Source organism: Mesocricetus auratus, unplaced genomic scaffold, assembly GCF_017639785.1.
Source record: "Mesocricetus auratus isolate SY011 unplaced genomic scaffold, BCM_Maur_2.0 Super-Scaffold_100047, whole genome shotgun sequence".
Taxonomy (NCBI): Eukaryota; Metazoa; Chordata; class Mammalia; order Rodentia; family Cricetidae; genus Mesocricetus; species Mesocricetus auratus.
Genome location: NW_024429224.1, coordinates 5,058,096 through 5,084,709, shown reverse-complemented (window position 1 = coordinate 5,084,709; position 26,614 = coordinate 5,058,096). Strand labels below are relative to the sequence as shown.

Genomic DNA, 26,614 nt, shown 5'->3' with positions numbered 1-26,614 from the left:
GATAATAATGTCTCTGGATGGCATGCCAATGATGAAATTCATACGTCATATGAGCAGAATTGTATAGGAAAGAAAGGACTGCTTGTTTAAAGAGTAAAATAATCTGTTCAACAACCTTCATCAAAAATAGTTAGTGAGGGTGGACAGTGGTGGCAGCTGCCTTTAATGCCAGCACTCAGGTGGTAGAGGCAGGTGGATCTCTGAGTTCAAGGCCAGGCTGTCTACAGAGTGATGACAGTCAGGGAAACACAGAGAAACCAAGTTTTGAAAAACCAAAAGCAAACAAGCAAAACAAAACTCATGAGTACTGCACTGGGATAAAAATATCTGAGCAAGACAGAAGAACCAAAGACTTTAGAGCCTCCAGTCCATGCCAGTTCAGATGTTCACACATTTTTCCTGGTAGGTTTGATTAGGCAACTGACTACATACATCTCCTTTGGGAAATGAGAAAAATATCTACCATGCAGATAAGGGATGTGATCAATGGAGGTGAATGTCATGGTTACCATGACTACTATCAGCAGTTCACCAACTGTTTTACCAAGTACCTACGATGCTGAATTGCTGAGCTAAAATGAACCGTGTAGACAAGGGCTTTGCCCTTAAGGGTTTAGAGTCTAATACCAGGCGGGACACATAAGTAAATGATGAATAAGGCACAGACTAAAAAGAAAATACATGAGACATGTGTGTAGAGATAGAGAATAAAGTAGACATTCCATTGTATCCAGGGATGGTATTGTGATAAGAGTGGTCTTCCCGTGTCCAAGCAAGAGGACCATAGAGGAATGTTCTGTGCAAAGAGGACAACAGATGCCAAGCTGCTAAGGCTGGAGATGGATTCCTATAATGTGCCATGGGACACTGACACGAGGAGAAGTCTGGGAAATAAGAATCATAATAACGCAATAAACTCAGTTCTGCACCAGAAAGCCTATGGCACTTTAAGAAATGTGTAATTTAAATCTTCCAGAATATCACAACCTTCCAAATTTGGGCTATGTTTTCAGGAACAATGTTTCCAAAATGAGCTAAATACAAGCTCGCCAGAGAGGACAGAGGAACAATGGCTGTGAAGTGTTTCTACTGAAAACCTGTGTGGTGGCTGCCTTGCCTTAGGCATCCTGCTTTATGTCCCTTGACACAGGGATTGTGAGCGTTTCATTTCTGTAGGGCTGTTTGCTATTGTGATTTACACACATTAAATATGTATTTCATCAACTTCTTATGCACATGGTCTTGAATCATGGCCTATGAGGCCAAGTAGAATAAAATTTCCTATTCATCTGCACAGAAACACAAACACCCCCCCCCACACACAGGTTTTCATTAAACCCAAATCTCTGCACCTGCTAGCCATAAGCATTCTTCCAATACACTATAACACAAACCAACACTCCCCACAAATTGGCATCCGTGTGTGTGTGTGTTCGTGTGTGTATATGAGTTTGGTTTTGTGTGTGTTTATCATGTTTTTATGGGTTGGAGTGTCTGTTTGTGTGTGAATGTTGCTTGCATGTGTGTGCGTTCATTTATTAAAAGAGTTTGCCATCTGCCATAGCTAACTGCTAATGCCTAGATTTAAGTGAGCCTCTTTCTTCAGTGTCTTGGAGATCTGAGCCTCCTGATGTGATGGGAAGTGTCTGGTATCTGGGATCCACTCTGCTCTGCTGAGAAGTGGGCATGCCTTCTGCATCCTTTGGAAGGCTTCACATGGCCACCTGTGTGCTGCCTGGGTCAGCAGGGGTGGCTCCACTTACCACTTCTCTACCTCACAACCAAAGTCCCGGGTGTGTTTCTCAGAAAACAGTTTCTATTACATACTTCGGGTTAGAAGGAATCTTGAAGTCGGGAAAAGAGACAAATCCAGTATGATTGTTTCCATGTACTGTGCCAACTTCTGATCCTTCAGGGTCCTTTAGGGAAGGAAGAAAACCCACCTGTCTTAGCTTGTTTTCTGTTGTATAAAAGAATAACTGAGACCAGGTGATTGTCTAAAGACCAGAGATGCATTTTGTCCCACAGTGCTGGAGTATGGATTTATAAGGAGATGACTCTGTATGGAGAGGGGAGCGGCCTCGTATCAACTCTGAATGGGAAAGCAGATGGGCAAGCAAGCACTTATGAAGAGTTTGTTCTCGTGACAAGACATTCTGAGAAAGGGGGCAGCCCTGCTCAGTCCATACAGCTGTGAGGGGAGTACCCTGGGACTGAGGAAATACTTACTATGAAAGTTAAGACAGCTTCCTTTGTAACTGTCTCTAATTCATCATGCAGGGAATAGATGCCAACCTTTACTGTAAGAAAAGGTGATATCGTCAAAAACTTTGTTAAATAAGGGCGATTCTGATTTGTGAGACAAATAACTTCAGGGTGAAAATCATATAAAATATATTGGGAGACATTCTCAAAGATTCATAAAATAAAATAGTTTAAAAACATCTTCAATGAGATAAATCTTATTAAAAACTGTAAATACCCTTATGGAAAAATATGTATTTAAGAGAAAGTTGTTGGTAAAACATTTGTATTAATAAAGAAACCTTCACTTTAAAGCAATTCCTCAAGAGTTACTTCTAGAGAACAAGACAGTTCACTTTATGAAAATGCTTACATACAACTTGCTGGGAACATGCATATAGTATAAAATTAGTTATATCTGTCACTGGGCAACCATTATTGGGAATTTCATAATATCAAAAGGATGAGTTCTACTGTACGCTATATGAAAACATACAAGGCTGCTTTACATTAGGACTGAATATTAGGACTGAATTGTTAAATGGCAAGATGGTGTTTTGTGTGGATAAGGCACTGTGGTCATGTGATTTTTGTTACATTTGCTGCCCCAGGTCCTGTGGGTGCTCTCTCCTCATTAAGAGAATAGTCGCTGCATCTCAGAACTGCTGGTTCTTCAACATTCCAGGCAAACACTCTTTCACAAAGACATATCACTCTGTTTTCTTTCTAAGAAGTACAAGTTAGCCTGTGGTCACAGGCCTTGTTCATCAGGTGCTGGGATTATAGACTTGTAAGACCAAACCCGTCAAGGTCCTCTATTTTTACATTTTGTATGTGTCTCAAACTGATTTATTTTCCTTTTCCTACTCATTTTTATTCATTTTAAGATAGGCACACAGATCCAGGTGGTGAGGTGGCACACACTTTAATCCAAACACTCGGGAGGTACAGGCAGAAGGATCTCTGTGAGTTGGAGGCCAGCCTAGTCTACAAAGCAGGTTCAAAGACAATCAGTGGCATATAAATCCTGTCTCAAAAAAAAGGTTCAAAGGAGAAAAATTAGGTGAACATTTGATGTGTTTTCATCTCTTACGATGTAGATTTTCATCTGTACAAGTTTAAATTTGATCCCTTAAAACATCTTCTTTGTCTTTGCTTATTGTGATCAGTATCTTTTAACTTAAAAGTTTTTATTTTTTATAATTACAATCAGGAATACTATTATTGCATCCCTAATATTGTTATACTTACACACACACACACACACACACTCATCTAATATTACTCTTATGCTCATGTGTTTAGGGCTGACTACTCAGGATTTCATCAGCTGTGGGAACTCAATTCCTGGATAAACCCAACTCACCCTCTCCGCAGCCACTGACTGCCTATCACTCTTCATCTAGGTGAGGTCTCCAAAATTTGCCCCATCTATGCTGGTATCTCAACTATAGAGATTCACAACCATTCAAAACACAGAGAATACATGACCATGGGCTGACCACCACTGAACTGTAAAGCTAAAACAAACCCCATACCTAAGATCAGCTGCGACTCTGATATTCCAAACTGTGGTCTTGTCTGACTCCTCTTCCCTGTTCTGGGATACCTGTACTTTTGAACATCATTCCTAATTTGGGAAAATTAGTGTGGCCTCCCAATAATACTCACAGATACAAAGAGGACAGTCTCCAGATGACTCAGCACAAAAGAAGCAACAAATGCTTAAGCTATCATTATGATTTCAGTGGCTTTTTTCAGTTTTAAAACTTGTTTTTAATTAGCTTAGAATATTAATCTAAGTGTATCAGAGGCAAGATCAATAAAATATGTATATTGAAGTCAAGACTATATTGAAATGTCTTCATTGTGGTAGACCACCAAATAAGAGTGGTGAAATAATCACACGCCTTGTAGCGTTCTGTAGGATAGAAGTAATACACTTAAGTAAGTTCCCAGGAGCATGGGTGCTGTAAGGACACTCCCTAGGTTTGGAGAGGACAAGAGAAGGCTGAGGTCGTGTCTCAGTGATGCAGCCCTTGTCTGGGATGTAGGAGACCCTGGAGTTCTATGCCAGGCCCTGACGAAAGGAGAGGAAACAGAAAGACTGTGTGGAAATGTGAGGGGTTGGCAGTGCAAGCTGTGACTACAGGGTCTGTAGGGATCCCTGAGGACAGGGGGACCAGCAGGAGGTCCTGAGGCAAAGGAAAGGAGAGAAATGCACTGTGCAGAGGAAACAGCACGTAGTGCCCACCTCCATATGGATGAGAGTGGTGGGAAGAGACCTGAACTGAGGTCAGGATGACTGCAGTCCACGGTCGGCTGTGGGGTATAGTAGGGAAGGGAGCTGGGGAGAGGGCGGGACACGGGCTACACAGACTGAAATACTCTGGACAACATTCTAAGGTCCTTAGTCCTAGAGAGTCTGGGAGACTTGAGCTTTTAGTCAAGATGCTTAAGCTATAATCCTTCAAGTATCTTCGGATTAAATACACCAATAGGATAAAGGACTTTAGAATAATCTCACACACAGAGATTACCATCTCCTGTACCAAGTTGTCTTGTTGGAGTTAGATCACCATTTGCGGCAATGAATCTGTCTAAGCTGGTGGCAATGTCCTTACCCTGCCCATATCTTTCTTTCCAAGACAGTCTAATGGGTGCTCCTGCCAAATGGGATGATGACCACACAGCCCTACTCCACATCACCATGGACATCACCAGTGTCCACCAAAAATAGAAGGTCTTTACTGTACACAAGGTGAAAACAGAACAAAACATGCCAATTCTGCTTCTTCTATGAGTCCTTCCCTTTGAGTATGATGAAAACCATCAATGATTATTCTCAGCCTCCTCCCAACACATGACTTCTTGGACAGATGTCTCTAATTGTCAGGAGATGGCAAGTGGCAGGTGAGAAGACAGAGGTTTCACAAGCAATGCTGACATGATTTCTGTGTCTGATTGTCGTTTCTTTGGGGGAATATAGGGTTTCCTCCACCACAGTGTCTTTCCTGTTATTAAACTCAAAAGTAAAACTGTAGATGCTAAACGCTGCTTAACAGACAAATTCTTACGTGGCTAACCTTGGCCATCAGCATCTAGGCATCTCTGTGAGCAACAGTAATATCTGCCAGATGTCTAATCCTCTTCATTTGGATTGGTTTTTCCAACATTGGGACAAGATACTGAATCCAAGAATGTTTTACAACAAGGTTTAAGATATCATTCCTCAAGGCCAAAATGGTATTTGCAGTTATGTCTTCTGTATTTTTTATGAATAATTTCTCTACCTAGGCAGATAATGTAATCATTGGTTATGTTATTATTTAGCAATTACTTTATAAAATAAAGTGAAAATTCTATTTGTGCATATAAATGTCATTAGGATTTGAATGTTTCTTGAGTAAAGTGGAAACCTGTCTCCACTCAATTTCAGATGTTACAACTTCCACATATTTTTGTCATTCTTCCCTGAAAGGGGCATCAGATACTCTACCAGGCTGCTGTGGCATGTAGACAGGCTTGTCAGTATGGATGAAGAGAGAGCCATTGTCATGGAGGACTGGCATTTTTTCTAATTTTGAAAAATGCTTCGACACAACTTCCAAATACACATATGAATATGAGCTTGGTCCTTCAGCCAACTGTTTGGCCTGAACCTGTAAAACAACAAACAAACAGCACGATCAGAAAGTGTGACTGTAGAGTCCTAAAGCATGCTGATACTGAAAGAAAAAAAACAACCACTCTAATCTCATAAGACTAAAACTGAGCTTGTGCATTGCATCATTTTCAAAGAGGTGCACTGGGCTGGAGAGATGGCTCAGTAGTTAAGAGCACTGGTGGATCTCCCAATAGACAAAGGTTGAGTTCCCATCACCCACATGGCAGCTGAAACCACCTCTGACTCCAGTTCCAGGGATCCTAGGCCCTCTTCTGTCCTCTGTGGTTATTGCACACAATGGAACCCAAACATACATGCAGGCAAAAATACACATACACATGGACTTTAAAAGATAATAATAGGCCAGTTGTAGTGGTACATACCCTGAATCCAAGCATTTGGGAGGCTGAGGAAGACCGGTCTCTGTGAGTTCAAGATCTACAGAGCTAGTTCCAGGACAGTCAAAGCTATTAGACTATCCTTGTAGGCTAAGAAGCCCATCTGGTATGCCAAACCATCTTATTGGAGTCAGATCAACCGTTCTGGTGATGACTCTCTGTCTGAGCATGTGGCAACATCTCACCCTCTCTAGGTTGTTCCTTTTCCCAGCCTTGTCTTGAAAACAACCATTAATTGTAATCATAATAATTAATACTACTATAGTACAACACTACAGAAGTTGAGGCAGGCAGATCTTGTATTCCAAGTCTATCTAGGACTACACGCTGAAACTTTGTCTCATAAACATAATCAGCCAGACAAAGTTACTAAAACCACTACAGGAAAAAAAATAATTTAGGTTGCCAAATTCCCTTCATAGTCTGTGTCATAATAAAATTTTAGCACTAAGCATTCAGAAATCTTTTTGGTGCCATTTCAGATATATTTAACAGAACTGTTACATGAATGTTAACTGTTATAGAAACTTGTAAGAAACCTCGATTTATCAGCTTCTGGATGGATTGGTTTCTGTGTTCTCTGTGCACAGTGTCCTGTCAATGGCCTGGACAATTCTCATCACACCACAGCCTCTGTGCACACATCATAGATGCACATTCAAGTTTGCCTATGCCATTACCATCATCACCTTTATATTCAGTGATATGGGATTGCATATATTAACACAGATCATCAAAGGAAAGCATATTTCCATGAAATTCTAGGGTTCAGAAACACAGGGGTAAACTTAATCACTAAAATCACTGCATTGAGGCTATTGCAAAAAGTTTGGAAGCAGTAAAAAACTATCGATTTTCTGTGTTGAGATGAGCTATAGATGTCTTTGAGTTGTTTATCTACTTAAAACAATACTATAGCTTCTACCATGACTTCTAGCTTGATATTTTGTGGTACTGCTGTGGGAGTGGGGGTGTCTCTGACTCTTGGGACCCTTTTCCTCCTACTGGTTTGCCTTGCACAACCTTAAAATGGGGTTCATGCCTAGAGTTATCATATCTCGCTATGCCATGCCCAGTGGATATCCTGGGAGGCCTGCCCTTTCCAGAAGAGAAACGGAGCAGGAGTGGATCTGGGGGAAATGGAAGGCGGCTGTGGTGGTAGAGAATCAGGAGGAATGGAGAGAGGGGAAACTGCAGTCAGGATTATTGAAAACAAAAACATTATTCATTAATTGTGGATAATTCAATTGAAAAAGTGGGCTCAAGGACAAGATTGAGACAACACACTTAATTGGTAAATTTACTTTGTAGTGTTAACATAAAATTAAGTACATGTGTATCAATGTTTATGATTCTTCCATGGTCCTCAGACTCCTGAGATGACCAACGAACGCAGCTCAGTGAGATTTCCTGTGGTGACTGATAAGTCTTGTAACTATGCAGTCCTAACACATGGCTAGTGCCCGTGAGGAACTCAAGTATTACACTAGTTGCATTTAGTTGATTGAATTTAAAGACAAATGTGGCTAGTGACTACCATGCCTCGTAATAGAGTAGCCAGAGAAAGTAAGACTTTGGAGAAATGAATTTAAATTCTCATAAACCAAGTACTTGGGATGTGTTTTTTACAGAGACTAGAATATTTATTCTAAAGATCATCATTGAAATAATTTCTGTGATTTTTTTTAGAATTGATTCCAAGTAATGTTTCTCAGTTGAAACCATCTACAACTCCAGCCCCGGGGATCTGTAACTTCTGATCTCCCTGGGTACCCACAATCATGTCACAGCCATTCAATCCCAAAAGCACATTCATATAATTGAAATTGAAATTGTTCCTGTTTTTTTTGTTTGTCTTTTGGTTTTTATGAGACAGGGTTTCTCTGTATTATTTTGGAGGCTATCGGTTCAGCCTGGCCTCGAACTCACAGAGATCCACCTGCCTCTGCCTCCCGAGTGCTGGGATTAAAGGCGTGCACAACCACTGCCCGACCAAAATTGTTCTTAAAGATAAAACAAAATGCATAAGCTCTTAGACAAGCTAGCTGTGGTAGCTAGATGATGACGACGATGATGGTGATGATGATTATTGGTAGATATATAGACAGCCGAGATTATGTAAAGATGTATGATAGATGGTAAATAGATGATGGAAAGATGACATATAGATGGAAAGAGAGATGAGAGATGATACATAGATATATATATATAGATGATAGATAGATAGATGATAGATAGGTAGACAGATAGATAGATGATAGATGATAGATAGATAGATAGATAGATGATATATATATATATATATATATATATATAGATGATAGATAGACAGATAGGTAGTTGACAATTAGATACATATAGATAGATGACAAACTAAAGCTAGAGATAAAAAGAGAGACATTACCACAGAGTTCAACAAAACTCAGCAACTTGTTAGAATAAGTTTTGAAAACTATATTCCAATACATTTGAAAATAAGCCACAGGTAAATTTCTTGAAACATATGGCCTATCAAAATTAAATTAAGAAAATGTGCACAGCTTAAACCAATCTATAATAAGCCAATGGGATTCAAACAGTAGTAAACTTCTAAAAATGCCTAACCACAGTTTTAGTCACAGCAGACCCTGTGCTGACCCCATTACTTCATAAAAAAAAGAATACATCCTTTCTAGTTTGTTTGATTTTTAATATGAGACCAGAAAATCTTGAAGCTGTTAGAGGAAAGCATAGGAAGACACTTCAAGAGGCAAACACAGACAAGGACTCTCTCTGGACAGTACTCCAACAGTTCAGGAGACAATGATACCCAGAACCAGCAAACATGACTGAAAGAAATACTTAATGTTTTCTGTACAAGGAAGGAAACAAGTGAAAACGTGGCACCAATAACAGGAGAATTTTTCCTATACATTTGATGGAGAATTATTATCCAGAATAAAGAACTTTGAAAACTAAGGACTAAAACAAAATGAAAGAAAGCTCCAAACAACACAAGCAATAAATTGGGTAGTGAAACGATCCCACAGTTCATAAGCAACAAAGCCCCGACGGCTGACGAGCATATGGAAACCTGCTCTACACCCTTAGCCTTATGGAAAACGCCAAAGAAACTGAGACCCCATCTCCCTCCAGTAAGAACAGCCATCCTCACAATGGTGATAAGAGCAAGAAATGCTGGTGAGGATGCAGGGAAAGAGAACCCTTGCTATTTCTGGAGGGAGTGCAAACTGGTGCAGCCACTAGGAAAACCAGTGTGGAAGTTCCTAAAAATAGAAGTCCTTCTGGCTAAGCTATAGCACTTGGGCATGTACCAGGGGTGATAAAATTCAACCTGGTAAGATGTGTTTGCACTATTCATGATACCCAAATTATGGAGACAGTCTGTGTGTCCATCAACAGGTACATGGATTCAGAAAATACTGCCAGGCTAGTAGAATTTGGGGGAAGAAGAAAGGCAGAGATGAGTTGCCACAGAGGAAGCACGATGAGAATTCCTTACTGAGAAAAGATACCAAGTCATGTGGCCAAACACAGATAAGATTATGGGTTAATTTAAGTTGTAAGAGCTTGTTAGTAAGAAGCCTGGTCAATAGGCCCAACAGTTTACAGTGAACATAAGCCTCTGTGTGTTTGTTAGGGACTAAACAGCTGAGGGATCTGGTGGGACAGAAATTTTCATCTACAATTAATTACTGTTTACCATATCATAACACAGAGTTGTGGAATGATACTAATGACTATCGTTTTATTAATGTTCAAGCTTTGCACAAATTTTACCAAAAATACATAAAGAAAAAGAAGAATAAATACATACTGTTAACACTGCCGAGTTTTGGTATTTATTTTCTGGAGATAAATTAACATAACCTGAAGAGTAGGTCCTATTTTTGTCAGGATAACTTCTTACAGAGATTGTCGCATCAAATGCTTCAGTGTAGCCATGGGCTTGAATTACAACATTTTCAGGTGCTCCAACATGGAAGACTTTGGGTGTTGAAATACCATAGCTGTTGAAAGAGGGAAAGAAAGGCTCACTACCTTTGCAGGTTTTCTCAAATGTCTCATATGTTTTTCTTTCACTCCAGATTAATTTTAAAAACCTATTTTAAGACAGGCCGTGGTGGCATAAGCCTGTAAGCCCAGCACTGAGGAGGCAGAGGCAGGCGTTTCCCTGAGTTGGAGGCCAGCCTGGACTACAGAGTGCTTTCCAGGACAGCCGGGGCTACATAGAGAAATCCTGTATTTAAAAAAAAACATTTCAAATTAAAATTAATATCAAAATTTATTATGCTGGAAAGCATATGATTACTGGGAAGCAACAGGTTCTAATTAAGCCTAAACCACAGCTATGAGATAAAAAGCCACCAAGAATAATGGCCTTTGTTTGATCCCAGAACCCGCATAGAGGAAGGTGAGAATTGATTCTTAAGTAGGTGCCCTTTGACCTGCCCATGTCTTCAGTGTGATATGTATGCCTCCCTGCACCCAGACAAAAATAAATACGTAGTTTTTAAAAGCTGAATGTGGAACTCCCCTTCACATAAACCTTGGTCCATATTGATATATCTATCAATCATGCAGTCTGCACATGGGAAGAAATTTAATCTTGTGTATTTTTCCTCACTCAGAATTCCGGGTCTTTGGGCTTGCACAGAGTTGGGTATTGCTTGGGTTGTGTCTATTTTTCTGTAGACATCTGTATGGCGTCCCCTCATTTCCTGCAGGCTCTATCTGCCCATCACCTTTGTCAGAGAACCTTTTCTGTCCAGAGCCTTAAATGTGACCTTTTGTTTCTATACTCTCCTGTTTTCTTTATGCTACTGGAACTGCCTGTCCCTATTCATCCATTCTTTCCATGGCTCATTCATTCTATCCTTGCATATTTTTTTCTTTCATTGGCTGATTCATTGTGTCATTGGCTCATTCATTCTGCCATTGGCTCATTGATTGATTGATTGATTGATTCACTCATTTGTTATCTGCTTCTTTGACTAGAAAGCAAGCTCTAGGAACTGTCTTCTCACACCCTCACAACCTATTACAAGGTAGGTGTCATGACAGTTGGCTTGATTGTCATCTTTCATGGGTTGAAAATTCATTGACGCTTATTAAAGCACATCTGGTCAGTTGAGTCTATGCTGGTTTCAGGGAGTCAACTAAGGAATGTCATCCTCATACCTCGACTGTGGATAATCACAGCATCCCACAGACCAAGGGATCCCATGCAACGGGGGAGGGAGCTGGGTTGAGTGCAAGCACTCTTTATTTGCTTCTGAGTAGAACCCATGGACATGGATCATGAGGGTCCAGGTTCTGGTAATTAATCTACCTGTCCCTGAGCTTCAGTTGCTTGTCTGTCAAAAAGGAATACATAAAAGTAGCTAGCAGTACTCATGGATGACTTGTAATAAAGTCTGAGAGTAGACATGTGTGGCAGGCTTACGCATTAGTCCACGTTTCCTGGCATTTGTATTTCTGCAGACGCAGTTCTGACATTGTCAGGGAGGAAGTGAAGTGCTGAGCAGGAGACTGCAGTAAAATCCTGTCTCGCTAGCAGTGTGACCCTTGACCCCTCACTTCTCTTGTCTGGACTTCCCATCGCATGTGGACTGAGCAGGCTCTGCACGTTAGCCAAGGCCTATAGCACCGGTTAGCTAGGGAGCTGAAGGCAGAGTCCCATGTGGACACGTGATTTGAGACCAGCCCAGCCAGCATAGTGAAACCTCATCATAAAAAGAAGAAAAGACTATGGACTCCCATCCAACAATGTGAGATGCACTCTCACCCTGAACTCTTGGGGGAGAGTCTAGGCCCTGCCCTGGATGAAATGACAGACTATGGACACACACATGGAGGGCCTCACCCTCCCTGGGGAAATGAAAGGGATATTGGGGGATTGGTGGGAGGGCATGGGAGGAGGGGAGGGAAACGGAGAGGGACCTAGAATTGACATGTGAAGCAACCTTGTTTCTAATTTAAACTTAAAAATAAATAAGAAAAAATTAAAATACATTTATGATTAATAGCAATTGGTTTTATAAGACAACCCTATTGGAGTTACTTTGACTTCACTGCACTTAGAACAGGAAAATTAAAAACTAAGTGTCAAGTACAAGTAGGTGATAAATGCCAAATAATTAATTATCCTAGTTTGACTTTGCCAACCCAAAGTAGCAGTTGTGTTGTTAGCTGCTCCCCAACTAACCGAGATGTGTCCTCAACTCTCTCATGAGCAGCTGAGACTTTCCATTTGTTATCTCTGGAGAGGACAGTTATTGTCAAATTAAAACAGCCCTGAATCTCCCTTTCATTCCCCACAGCTAAGATGACCAGGAAAATGAAGATGGCTTGTTTTACTTACGTTTGTTCTTGTCCCCGGCTTTTGTCCAGGAAAATTAAAAAGCAAAGTGTCCACCAACTACCCATGGCTGGAAGTGGCATTCACCCATGGGCATGACCTTCTTGCAGCTACTTTTCTTTTAAGTAAACAGAGCTGGAAGTATTTGTGTAAATTATTTCTCTGGTTAATTATTAATGTCAGAGAAAAAGATCTTCAAGTGAGAAAGCTAAAATCAGAAATGGGCACATGAGGGTGTTTTAATGAACATAAAATATGATTAACATCCTGTCATGTCATGTAATAAAGACCGGAGAGTTTAACATAAACTTAGACCCAGGGACTTATTTATTTAATTCAAATAAAAGCAGGGGCCTGGGTGCTTGCCAATGTGGGGGAAGGCTTGTTGTGGGGAGCCAGGAGTCACTGCCTCTGGCTGTCTTCTCTCAGCCAGGTCCTTTGCTCTGACACCCTGCTACCTTCAAACTTGATTCTGGCAAGTTCCATTTGTGTCTAAGGTTGACAGGAGATTTACTTGGATTTCATTTTAAATAGATGAGTTTAGAATGAGTTTGGCCAGACCTTACATTTTAGAACTCAGGAGGCAGAGGCAGGCAGACCTCTGAGAGTTCTAGGCCAGAATGATCTAGAGAGTAAGTTTCAGGACAGCCAGGGCTACACAGAGAAGCACTGTCTTGAAAAACCCAATATATAAATGATAGAGATAGAGATTGAGATCGAGATGGATGGATATAGATAGATAGATAGATATAACAAATCTGAATTATAGAGGTAGCAGGTACTTGTTATAAGCAATGGTAGCTTAGGTTTATACAGGCTGTCCAAGGACTAGGTCCCATGTCCTAGAGAATGAGAAGGAGAAAAGGTTGTAACTGCCTGGAAACCTAGCAGTCAATCAGTCACATAGTCCTTAAGAGGAAATGTGTGTCTGTGAATGCATTTGTCACTCTTCCAAAATTTGCATGCCATCATCATAGAACATTTTATTTTAAATGTTCATGATTTTCAGGTAAGATTTCAATAGTTTAAGACAAGCGTTCAACATGAAAGAGATGAATAGTATTGCCCATGACAGCTGATTTTCTTCTTTTTTAAATCAAACTTTGGATTTTGGATACAGGGTCTCTCCATGTAGCTGATGTGGTCCTGGAGCTCACTGTAGACCAGGCTGGCCTCTAACACACAGAGATCCATCTTCTGCTTTCAGAGTGCTGAGATTAGAAGCATGTGCAACTACACCTTTCCACAGCTGATTTTCATAACTCCTTTACAATTTAAAAAAATGATACAAAAGGTACTCCTTAATTCAACTTATTTAATATTTTATGTGAATTAGAAAATTTTATTTACATTTTCCTTTTGTTAGTATTCATTAGTACATTAATATGTGATATATATTGCATTTCAAGTTAACAGAAGAGATGTCCTGGAGACGGAGGTGTATTTCAGTTGGTAGAGGGCCTGATTATCATGCTCAAGGCGTGGTTGGAGGCCCAGTCCCTCATGAGTATCAGGTGTATTAGTTAGCGTATCCCTGTTATCACAGCACTCAGGAGGATGAGCAATTATAGGTCATCTTGACCCACACAGTGAATTTGAGACCACCCTGAGCAACAGGAGACCCTGTTTACAATAATAATAATGATAATGTTTTTGATGATGATGTTGAAGAGATACTTAAACACAGCACTATAAGTCAGAGTTTTTTGACACATTGGCAATGGTATCCCCTACTTTAATGAGTAGGGTTTTATTTATCAATACTCAATACTGAATTTGTTAAAAGCAAAGGGAGATGAATAGTATTTCCCGTGACAGCTGAGTTTCTTCTTTTTTTAATCAAATTTTGGTTTTTGGATAAAGGGTCTCTCCATGCAGCTAATGCAGTCCTGGAAAGAAAAATTGTATATACTATTTCACTAACAGTATTTCTTTTATACATATTATTGAAATGGAAAAAATCTGCACCTATTAGTCAACTATCTAGTTCATTTATTTCCAAAGAAACCTGTAAAAGTATTAAGCTGTGTTGCATAAGATGGGTCAGGTTAAAGCAAACAGTACCTTGTGATCACTTTCAGGAAATAAACCTAAGAGCTCGAAAGACCGCCCAGTGGACAAACGTAAGAGCTATATTTCAAGTGTGAGCAATGGTGTACTTTTTGTGTTATAAGGGCCAATACTAGGAAATGATATTTCCAAACCACTCCTGTAGAAAATGTTTAAGGAATGACAGTTCTCAACAATTCATAGTCTCAACTGTTCTGTAGAAATACCTCATTCCTGTCTATCTGTCTTTTTGGACATGGTTTCTTTTTGTAGCCCTGTGCTCAGCTCAGCTCTGCTGGAAACCCTGAGGGTCAGCGATCCTCCGGGAACCTTCACCTGGCTTCTGGGGACCAGACATGTGCTGGCTATTTTTTTGTCAACTTGATACAAACTAGAGTCATTCTGTAAAGGGGAACCTCAGTTGAGAAACGTCCCCAATCGATTAGCCAATGGCAAGCCTATGGGGCATGTTTTTGATGGGTGATTGATGTGGGAGGGGCCAGTCCATTGTGTGCATTGTTTGGCTGGTCAGGTGGTACTGAGAGCTATGTATGAAAACAGGCTGAGCAGGCCATGAGGAGCAAGCCAGCAGCCGCACCCCTCCATGGCCTCTGCCTCAGCTCCTGGTGCCAAGCTTGAATTCCTGCCCTGACTTCCCTCAGTGGTGACTGTGATGTGGACCTGTGAGCTGGAACGAGCCCCGTCCACCCCAAATTACCTTTGCCATGGAGTTTGTCACAGCAGCAGGAAGCCTCAGTAGGACAACCTGGTCCTCAGAGCCTCTCTCCATCTGGGTCCTGCTGGGGTCTCCTTTAACCACATCTCTTTATTGCTTAGTAACTGTCTGTGATGTGAAGGGGCTCCTGGAAGGTGGGTCTGCCAGATACACTATGGCCAGGGGACTGAGGACAGATGCTCCAAAGTCACAAAGAACTTAAATGACTGTCCTGTCAGTGAGATGTTCCTGTCAACTATAGAGTTTTTATATTATCTTTCTGTTGTCTTTGATGGAGTTGAAGACAGATAGTTATGGTTATGGTTTTCCTTCTTTATGATAATGATATGTAACATAAGAAAGTTTAGACTCACAAAGAAAGGATAGATGATAGATTATTTTCTTTAAATTTTGCCAAATGTAAATGGACTAAATATTATTAACTGTAGTTCCTATTCAGTAACTGTTTTTGGTATATATTTTACTATGTTAAAGGTAAAATCCTTTCTTTTATTTAGACAGAAAAAGAAGATAATAGGGGAATGCCCTTTTATATACATGTTTCTCTTATTGGTTAATGAATAAAACACTGTCTGACCAATGAGGCAGATAGGTGGGACTAGAATGAAGAGAATTCTGGGACAGGTTGGCAGAGAGGACATGCCAGAACAGAAGGCATGTTGGCCACCAAACAGTAAAAGTCCATATACTCCTCCAGTAAGGTAAGACCACGTGGAAATACTAAGATTAATAGAAATGGGTTAATAGTTAAGACTGAGATAGCCAATACAGAGTCCTACTCATTGTCGAACAATTTTATAACTAATGTAATGTCTCTGTGTTCATTTGGGGATGAAGTTCAGTAGAACCAACCTGGACAAAGAATCTCTCATTACAAGACTTTATCCTTTTTCTTTTCTCTCCCAAGCCTTTGTATTTTTTTAAACACGTTGTAAAGCCCTTAGAGATTTTTGTTTATCTGATTCTGTTTTTACTGTATGTCTCTAACTTTTCCTGACCACAAATCTTTTACGTGCTAAACAGCATGCCAAAAATTAAAGTGGATGTTTTAGCTGCTATCTTTTTTCATGGCCGGTGGTACATTTCCTGCCAACACTGGGAGCTGTGCTCACTGCCTCAACTCTTAAACCTTTTTTGTCTGTATGCGTAAAAGCTAAATTTGCCATGCAGCATGCTGTGTGGCTTGGAGATGTGGTCACTGCTTCCACCAGTAACTCACATACACCATAATGGTTTGGTAGCAGGGCTTCTTAAAAGAGCTGTGTTGTGAGAGCCTCTGCTTGTCTCTTGCAAGCAGAGTCCACCTGAGAAAATGCTGCTGCCAAGAAGATGTGCTTGGCTCTGTTCTTTTGTTTAGAATCCCTTTTAAAATTTTTTTATCAGGTTTTACATGTAAATTCATGCCCCCCATTGGTGGTTCCATGTTGAAGTTGGGGTATTAATGAGTTCACTAGAACCAAGATAAATGACAAATAGTAGTTTTGGGAGGAAAGCTTATATAGAACATAGTAAAGACCCACCACAGCATTACTGTCACAGAAGATGCAGTCTCTGCTCTTTCGATGTTCTCTGCCACCCATGAGAGAGTTCCCACCCCACACTTCTCTGCCTTGGAACCATGTCCCAGCCTGAAGCCACACCTGAAGGGTGGGGTCACTAACACATTTCATTGACAAGGAAAGATGCTACTACATATCTTAGTAGTTATTTACAAGTTACTAAAGGATGCCTGAAGATTCCAAAAACAAAGTCAGCCACAAGCTATGGAAGCCAGGTACACACCTTTAACCCCAGCAGCCAGAAGCTAGATGTGGTGGCACACACTTTTAAGACTAGGATGCAGGATTAAGGGGCATGTAAGGATATATTCGCCTCTGCACTTGTAGCACTGACCATGCCTTTTGGGTGTCGTCACAGGTACTGACTTGACAAGTTAGAAGGGAAAACTCAGGGATGGAAGACCCCTTCGGGTTGCGGATATCAACCTGGTGGCAGGGTCTACATCCATGAGCAGGAGTGCCCAGCAGTCACTTGTTTCCTGTGTAAGTTCTTTTCCCCAAATAAACTCTGCTTCGTTTATACTCGGTCTAGTGAGTCCTGATTTCCATGCCCACTGAGATAAATAGATCTATGTGAGACCAAGTCCACCCAGATCTACACAAGATTTATTCAGTCCTAAGAGGAAACAGCTCACACAAAGGTGATCTCAGCACCTGGGATCACACATCTTTAAACCCAGCATTAAGGAGGTACATAAGAAAGGAAGCATCAGACATTGATTCTCCAGCCACCCTCAAGATGAGGCGTTCATCCTACATTGAGAATAGGAATGCGATGCCATTAGAAATAAAAGCTCTCTGGTAGCCTGGCTGCTTTGCATCCCTGATCTTCAGGTTGAACCCTAATATCTGTCTCTGGGTCTTTTATTTTTCATGTTACAGTTATGTTGGCTTGGAAATGTCGATGAAGCCCAGGCAGGTTGTGATTTTGTGAACCCTCTGCCTCAGTCTATTGAGACGTCAGGATTACATTTGTGTAACTGCTATGGCCAGCACCATAGACTATTTTTTAAATTTTATTTTATGTGTGTGAGTATTTTTCCTACAAATTCTAGTGTTTGGTTCCAAGCTGGTGCAACAACTGTTTGGGAAGGAGAAGGAGCTGTGGCCTGGTTGATCCAGGTGTGTCAGTGTGGATTGGCCTTGAGTTGTCAAAAGCCCATGACATCCCCAGGTAGCTGTGTCCCTTTCTCTCTGGCTTGTGCTTGAGGATCAGACAGAGCTCTGCTACTGCTCCAGCTCCATGCCCGCCTTCTTGCTGTCACCTTCCTCAAAATGCTGGCCCGGGACTCTAATCCTCTGGAATCATGATCCCCCAAATTAAATCTTTTCTTTCATGATGTCTTGGTCACAGTGCTTTGTCATGGCGACAGAAAAATAACTAAGAACTTGTCTCAATATGTTTACAAAACAGACTTTTACTTTGTTTTCTGACACTGGCTTACGTCGCTTAACATGTTAATCTTGTTTCATCGATTTTTCTGCAAATGTTGTTTTGTTATCTTTTGAAAAGAAATGTTTTTAAGTGCACATGTGTGTGTGTGTGTGTGTGTGTGTGTGTGTGTGTGTGTGTGTATCTATGTGCATATGTGAGTGATGGTGTCCTCAGAACCCTGAGAGGCACAGATCCCCTAGAGCTGGAGTTGCAGATTATTGAGAGCTACTATGCAGGTGCTGGGAACCAAACGTGGATCCTCTGCAAAGGCAGAGTATACTCTTAACCACTGAGCATCCAATCCGGCCCCAATTCTATTTTTCTTCATGGCTGATTAGAACTCCATCATGTCCCTACACTACATTATCTTTATCCTTAGGCATTTGGGCTGATTGTTTAAATCAACTGTTGCTATTCTGACGTAATAAGCATGGATTTGCAGATATCTCTCTCCTATATTGACTTTTACGTTCACACGCAGGATTTGTATGGGGGCATATGGCAGTTCTAGTTTCAGTTTTTGAGAAATCTTGATACCGATTCCCTTTCCCTCACACTCTCCCCGGAATTTCTCTTGATGGCCACTCTGACTGGTGAAGTAATCTCTATGTAGATTTGATTTCCATTTCCCTGATGGCTAATATAGTTATTTACTCTGAAGGAAAACACTCTGGAGAAGAGTGGGAGGTTCATAAGACTTAAGGCTGAAGGAAACTCAGGAGTTCATGAAGCTCATGAAGCTAGGCTCAGAAGGCACAGGGTGTTACCAGATTTCCAGGACTCTCCCTGAGTTTCCTTAAGCTTATAAAATTGCTAGAGGAGAAGAGATGCTTAGGGGGACTGCCTGGAAATTTGTCAGGAAATTGCAGGGTTGCAGCTTTCTCCATTCTTTACCCACATTAGGGTGGGTCTTTTGGAAATTCAGGTGCCCCAAGTCACCGTATGCTGCTGTAACCCCAATGAACTCTAAGGGTCACCTGGCTGGACTTGTGTAGAATTGTTTCTTTCATCTCCCATAAATATTCTATCTGGATAGATTTTGTTTGTGACTCTTCAAGAAGTCACACAGCAGTCATGAGCATGCTTTCAAGTATTTCTGCTTAAAACTGCATCCAACTCATTTACTCCTTTATTGTTTGGATTGTTTATTTGGCATTCAGTTTCTTTACACATTCTGACTAATAATTCCCAGTGAGATTAATGGGAGATAAATATTTCCTCCCTTCTGTATGCTATCTCTTCAATCTGCGCTTTAGGTACTTGTGCAATGTTTTTGGGGTGCATGTATGTGTGTGTGTGATGTTGGGTACTTTCTATTGTGTTCTCCCCTGTTGCCTTGAGGTAGAGTCTCGCACTGAACTGGAACCTTCCATTTCTATAAGGCTGACTGGACAGTGGGATCCACCACACCTCCTAATGCTGGGATCATAGGGATATATAACATGCCTGGTTGACTTTGTGTTTCTGTTACTGTGAAGAGACACCATGACCACAATGACTCTTACAACGGAAGACATTTAATTGGGGCTGTCTTACAGGTCACAGGTTTAGCCCATTATCCTCATGTGGGAAACAAGGTGGGAAGCAGGTGGGCATGGTTCTGGAGAGGTTGCTGAGAATTCTCCATCTGGATAAGCAGGCAGCAGGAAGAGAGAGTCACATTGAACCTGGCTGGAGCATCTGAAACCTCAAACGTCACTCCCAGTGACAAACTTCCTACAAGAAGACCACACCTGTTCAAATAAGGCTACAATCCCCATAGTGTCCCTCCCTGTGGGCCTTTGGGGGATATTTACATTGAAATCACCACACTGGCTTTAACACTAGCAAGAACAAGACACACACACACACACACACAAAACATGAACCAACAAAACCCATCCTCTTGCTAAGGACTACACGTAGATCCTCAGGCTTACAGAGCAGGTGCTTGTGCCCATCAAGTGGTCTCCCCAGCCTGATGTGCAGTGTTTTCATGTCTTGCAGGTCCATTTTGAACTCTTGCTCTAATTTTCTATTCAGAAACTCCTTGTCTATATCTAGAGCTTAAATTTTCCCCCTATGTGTTTCACTGGTGTTTCCAATTGATTTCTCTACAAGGTGAAAGACAGGGATCTCTTTTCATTCTTCCACGTGGGCACATACCTTTTGTTAATGAGGCGGTCTTCTCCAACATATACTTTGGAGCTTTTGCTTGGATCAGACGTCTGCAGTCATGCCCTCATTCCTGTGTCCTCTATTCCATTGTTTCTATATGTGTTTTGTGCTGGGATCACGCTATGTTGTTGGTTGTCTCTTTAAGTGTTACAGCACTGCTTGCTCTGCTCTGCCCAGGGTTGCCTGTGCTCTGTCGCTGCCGCAAAAGAAGATCTTCCCCCAAAGCTCATCCAAAGGGGTTTATTGGAAGACAGCTGGACCAGCCAAGCTGAATATACACAGGGTTTATATAGGGATTCTTGGGTTGGGGAAGTTTTTCCAGAGTAGGGATTGGTCTGATTTCAGTGCTGAGCTCAGATTGGCTAGAGCTCTGCTCCGGGATTGGTTACTTTTTACACAGGATTAGGGTCAGATTTGGCTCTGGTTTCAGGGCCAAAGTGTGTTTCTTTCTCTGGTCCTTTTTAGCCTTTTGGCTCCAATTTTAGGGCCAGGGTACATTTTTTTCACTGACTCTGATTCCAGGGACAAAGTGTGTTCCTTTGGCACTGGTTTTAGGGTCAGGGTACATTTCTTTGGTTGTGGTTGCAGGGCCAAAGTGTGTTTCTTTGGCTCTGCTCAGGGTGTGTTTCTTTAACTGGTCCCTTTTCCCTACAGTGTTCCCTGCCAGCATCTCTCAATGCCTCACAGATGCAGTCCTGGGAGATGGAACGCAGCTGAACATTGTCATACCAGGACTATTGAGGCTGCCTGAGCTCAGCGAGCAGTTCAGGTAGCTGCTGCAATCAAACACGGAAATAGCATGGAACTCATGTGACTTGGACAGACATGACATCAGCTGGAAGCCATATGGTGACAAGGGATGTGCAGGAGCCTAGTGGGGGTTCCATAGGGAGTAGCATAGGGCCCAACAGGCACTGTGAAGTCTGTGGTAGTGGGTGCAGTCCTTGTTCCATGCAATGTTGTAGAAGGAGATGGCCAATGGCTTGATGAGGGTGCTCTGCTCCAGAGTCAATGGCAAATGTATTAAAGCCAAAGTAGGCTGGCCAGCAGGCAAAGCCTGGGTCTCTAGGGACCAGCATATCCTCAAGCTCCTGGGGCCATAGAGCAGAGTGGCTGCTAAAGCAGCAGGGACCCAGGTGCAGCATCCTAGGGTCATCTGAGGATACTGCAGTGCACTGAGTTGGAGGGGCAGGAACACCCAACTGAGGAACACATACTACAAAGAGAAGGACATTGGCAGCATGGGGGAAGTGGGACTGTCAAGCCCAATTGTTCTATGGCAGTGTCACCCCATCTGGAGGGCTCTGCACACCTCTCCTCACCCCTGGCAGGTACTCTGTTTTTTCAGTCCATGGAGATGGAGAGTTGTCTGGAGATGGGTGGGATTTGGCAGGGTTTCAGTCTGGGGGACTTGGAGCCACTGAGACTCCCAGACCTCAGCAAGCAGCTCAGGAAGCTGTAGTGATCTCCCGGTGACTACAGGGGTGGGGGGGGGCAGATTGTGAGCGAATGGAACATGGCAACTCTGCCAGAGGCTCAGTAGCTGAAAGCCCAAGGGCTGTGAGGGCAGTAAGAGGCCGCCAGGCCCTGCTTCTGGCTGAGGTTGTGGGAGAAGCTGTGCCCCTGGATGGAGGCTGCTCAGATCCAGGCCCCAAGCAAAGGCTTTGCTGGCCCAAGAGGCCACTAGGCAGCCAACATATTGGGCTCGTGGTGTCAGCAGGTCCTCCTCTCTCCCAGGAACCTAGAGACACAGCTCCCACAGCAGCTGCTACACAGGAGCCTCAGGTCAGGGTGCCTAAGACCATGAAGCCTCTGAGGTGAAGGAGCAGGAGGTCTGGGGCTGCTTGAGAAAAGTGGGGCTGTGGGGCAGCAAATGCTACTCCAGACGCACCACCACCACCACCACCACCACCACTACCACCAGGCATCAGGTAGTGGCCAGATCGGATGCCCAAGCCTGAGCCTGAGGTACAGAGTTGTTCATGGCTGTTGAGCTAGCTCAGGTGCTCTCTGTCACTTGTGAAAACTCTGGCAGAGCCCGGAGCTGCCCACCCAAACACCAGGCATGGTGCTTTGGTCCTTTATATAAGTTGTGGATGAAATGACAGTAAGGGCCTTAAAGGCTGTCTTGCCCTCTGTGACGAGCTGGTGGTATGGAGGAAGGTGGAGGGAACTGGGATTGGTATATAAAATTTAAAAAAATATTGTTTTAAATTTAAAAAATCTGTTAAAAAAGGCCAAAGCCAGCATGTCCTTGGGTAGCTAGTATTCAGCACTACCTTGACCTGTGAATCTGGCTCTTTCATAGGATTTGGTGGCCTGAGTGACAGTGAGCTTCCTGCATGTGGGACTCTAAGTATGTCTCTAACATGCAGACACTTGGAAACTGCAAGGGCTTCTTACTCCGATCATTTGACATAGTCTCTGGAATCCAGAGACATCCAGATACATTGGCTACAACATCAGGCAATAGATCCCTAAAGACAAGGTCTGCCTAATGCCCCCTCCTTTCAACTCCAATGAGACCTAGAGTCCTGTGTAAAGTGGTGGCCCCAGATCCAGTAGAATAACCCCAGGACACAACAAAAGCAGACATGAACCCTTCAGCTTCCACTATGCTGCTTCTTAGAGCCAATGAAGCTGTGAGCCACGTCCTCAAGCAGGGTGGTCATGGGCTCCATTCCTTGCTTCTAGTATACCTCAAAAATTCATCCATGACCTGTAGCTGGAGCTTTTCTGACCCACCTGACAGTACTGCAGCCACTTATAAAATAATCACTCAGAGGCTTAGTAATCATTATAATTGTTTGGCCAATGGCTCAAGCTTACTATTAGATAGATCTTACATATAAATTAACCCATTTCTGCTAATCTGTGTATTGCCACATGGCTGTGGTGTTACCTCATTTTCTACATATCTTGCTTCCTCAGTGACTGGCTGGTGTCTCCCTGACTCTGCCTCCTTTCTCTCTGTATCTTTGCTTGGATTTCCACCTAGCTAATATTCTGCCTTGACATAGGCCAAAACAGCTTTATTCATCAACCAATAAAAGCAACAGAAGGACATCCCACGTCAATGACTAGGGCAAAGGAAGCCCACTAAATTCTCTATCAGATGGATTTTTCACTATATGGAACTTTCAAGGGGGCTACAGAGGATGTCCCATCTCAGTGATGACTATAGAAAATGAAGCTACCATGGTAGATCTATCAAAATTCCCAACACTTATGTCAGTTGGACATTGTTCTATCATCCCTGCTTTACCTCCAAGGACTTTCTACAAACACATGAAAATGTGTGTGCAATTTGCTGTAGTACTGTCCAAAACAATAAAGTCTGGAAGCAGCAATAAGTTAGGGCACAGGTGCACAGAGGTGCCAGGTGATGGGCTGTATGAGTGAGGACAGTCTGTGAACTGTCGGGAAATACAGCAGAGCCTGTTAAATAGAAAAAAATGACAGGTAACATGTATAGTACTCTAACTTTTGTGTAAGGATAGGCTGTAGGTGTGATCTAGGACAGAGAACATATGGAAGTCTCCTCTTCCCACCCCCTTCATGCCTCCAGCCACCAAGAACATCTCCTAGATACTACAGATGAGACTGAAAACCATCACAGTCCCCAAAGCACAAGACTACACCTGGCCAACCTCATCTTCAAGTAGATGCAGTATTCCTTCTACTTCAGACTCTGCCCAAAGACCTGCTGCTCTTCAACAGCCATAGAGAATATTGCTGGGGCCACAGGCACAGCTACCACCTGCAGATCTACTCTATCTCTGAGGCACTGCTGCCCCCATGCTGACAGGAGGAGTGGTCTGTCACCTGGGCCTGCTGAGGAGACAAGGCTGCTGAGGAGACAGGACAGCTGAGAAGCAGGACTCCCCTCAGTGATTGTGTGTGTCTGTGCTCCTGCCATCCAGAGTGTGTGTGTGTGTGTGTGTGCACGTGCATGTGAGCACACTTGCACACACATGTGCCTGCATGCACGCATATCTTCATGAACTCAGAAAAGAGAGACACTTACAGGACTCCTGGCCTTGGATATTGAGGATCACTTTTACAGACTCCAAGGGATCTATCATAACTGTGGGGAAACAGTGACTTTTTCATCCTTGGACCTAAGGTTGCTCCTTGGAAATGGCTGTGAGTTAAGCCCAGTGACCAGAGCATGCAGGTACCCCTGACACTTACCAAGCAGCATCTACAACCACATCATTCTTTTGGAACCACTCACAGTCTTTGAGGAATGCACAGAGAGCAATTCTGCCCCAAGCCAGAGTACTCTCAGGTTGCTGGTTCACCACAGTGCCCTGCCCACCACATCCTATGTCTCTCACATAGGATTTGATGGCCTGGGTGACAGTAGGCTTCCTGCACATCCCTGAGGATGGTCCCAGTGCTGCCACAGCTCCAGCCCTCCAACTGTCTTCCAGAGTACCCACCTATGGCTTCCAGGAACCAAAGTCACAACCATGCCCCACACTGGATGCCTGAGGACAGGACCTACCTGATGTCTCCTCCTTTCAACTACAAGACCTACAGTCCTGTGTGAGGTACCCAGCTCCAAACCCTAGTAAATTGTCCCAGAGATCCACATGGGCAAGTAATGTACCCTTAAGCTTCCTCTATTGTATGCTGCTACTTACAGATTGTGGAGGGTGTGCACCATGGATGTGGATGGATGACCATGGGCTCCACTCATGTTTATCTAATGCACAACAAATGACTTCCAAGACCAAGAAGATAGAGTCCTGTATCCCCAGCAGAACTGTCATCTTCATGGAAGTTACTGGGGCTACTTACAGGAACCCCTCAAGATCAGGCCTGTTGCTTGTTGATGGTCCTTCATAGAAGAAGAAGGTAGGCAGGGTCAATGGGCTCTCACCTGAGATTCCAGCCACTCCTACCTGCACCCTCAGGCAAGTTATGTATAATTCCTCCTAATTATACCAGGACCCACAAACTCAGGAAATGCTAGCATATAGTGTGTGGGGAGGTCAGCTGAAAGTGGGGATTCTGTCTGTGGAGCTGTCAGGGAGTAGCCACCCATGCTGGGGTGACGCTGTTTCACTATTACTCATGTCCTTGGAAGTAACCCCTTACGCATGCCCTGAAAATCTACTAAACCTAACAGTTCCCTGGGTTGGCCTCTGGTCTGTCATCATTGCCCTATCTGGAGAGCAGCAGGTGTTTGCTTATATCTCCCTAGAAAATATTCACACAGCAACCAAGTACCCAGGAAAAGAATTACTAAAATGCAGTAAGGTTTTTTCAGTAACTGAGCACTCGTGCTTTCTGTCTCTGTCTCTGTCTGTCTCTGTCTGTCTCTGTCTGTCTGTCTGTCTGTCTGTCTGTCTGTCTGTCTGTCTCTCTCTCTCTCTCTCTCTCTCTCTCCCTCAGGAGAATTGTCACTTCAGTGAAGGGCATGCCTAAGGAAGCTGATACGAGAAAACCTAATAAAATTGGCAGCATCTTCATTCTTCTGGTCTACTGTCTAGGGTTTGCCCCCAGGATCTCTCCATTAACACAGGAAAGATAGTAGTATGCTCCCTCATTGCAGTCTTTAAGACATCCACAATCCCATGAGGAGAGGGATCTGAAGAACAGTAGGATGCTGAGTGGGCATCTTCACACCGTTATCTCCTGGAAGTTTTGTTTTTTTTATTAAAAAATGTAAATACACTTGACTGTAGAGCTGCAAGTGAGACTACTTGGTGAGCTAAAGCTTGGTCTTTGAGCGCTCATTCAGTTGTTTATTGTGAGACCCACATCCTTTTCAAATCCATAGCAAACCAAGTTCTTCTGGGGACAGCAGCACTGTCCCTGCTATCAGACCTCTTCATATGGATGAAATGTTCCCAGCCAAGACCCCAAACACACCCCAGAAGCAGGAAGCTCAGGAATCCTTCCCACCACTCATGCAGCTGGGCTTCTCAATTTCACTCACCCTGGACCTCATCGGCTGCCCCAGGTCTGATCAAAGAAGACTTTCTCAACACACCATG

General features: G+C 42.8%; 1 protein-coding gene and 1 long non-coding RNA gene across 2 annotated transcripts in view; both read right to left on the bottom strand.

Annotated features, from left to right (window-relative positions):
• LOC106022129 (complement C5-like) overlaps positions 1 to 12,795 on the bottom strand; it is a 43,567-nt gene extending 30,772 nt beyond the window's left edge. Inside the window, exons 1-5 of the mRNA XM_040735688.1 lie at positions 12,674 to 12,795; positions 10,127 to 10,319; positions 5,744 to 5,906; positions 2,230 to 2,300; positions 1,828 to 1,919 (exon numbers count right to left, since the gene is read on the bottom strand). Coding sequence (XP_040591622.1) covers positions 1,828 to 1,919; positions 2,230 to 2,300; positions 5,744 to 5,906; positions 10,127 to 10,319; positions 12,674 to 12,753 — 599 coding nt within the window. The 5' untranslated portion in view covers positions 12,754 to 12,795. The remainder of the gene's footprint in view (positions 1 to 1,827; positions 1,920 to 2,229; positions 2,301 to 5,743; positions 5,907 to 10,126; positions 10,320 to 12,673) is intronic.
• A 7,155-nt stretch (positions 12,796 to 19,950) lies between these two features.
• On the bottom strand, positions 19,951 to 20,828 carry LOC121136061. The gene is made up of 2 exons (XR_005873169.1): positions 20,595 to 20,828; positions 19,951 to 20,165 (listed from the first exon to the last, which is right to left on the bottom strand). It is a non-coding gene; the product is annotated as an uncharacterized LOC121136061 (long non-coding RNA).
• Between the last annotated feature and the right edge of the window lie 5,786 nt (positions 20,829 to 26,614).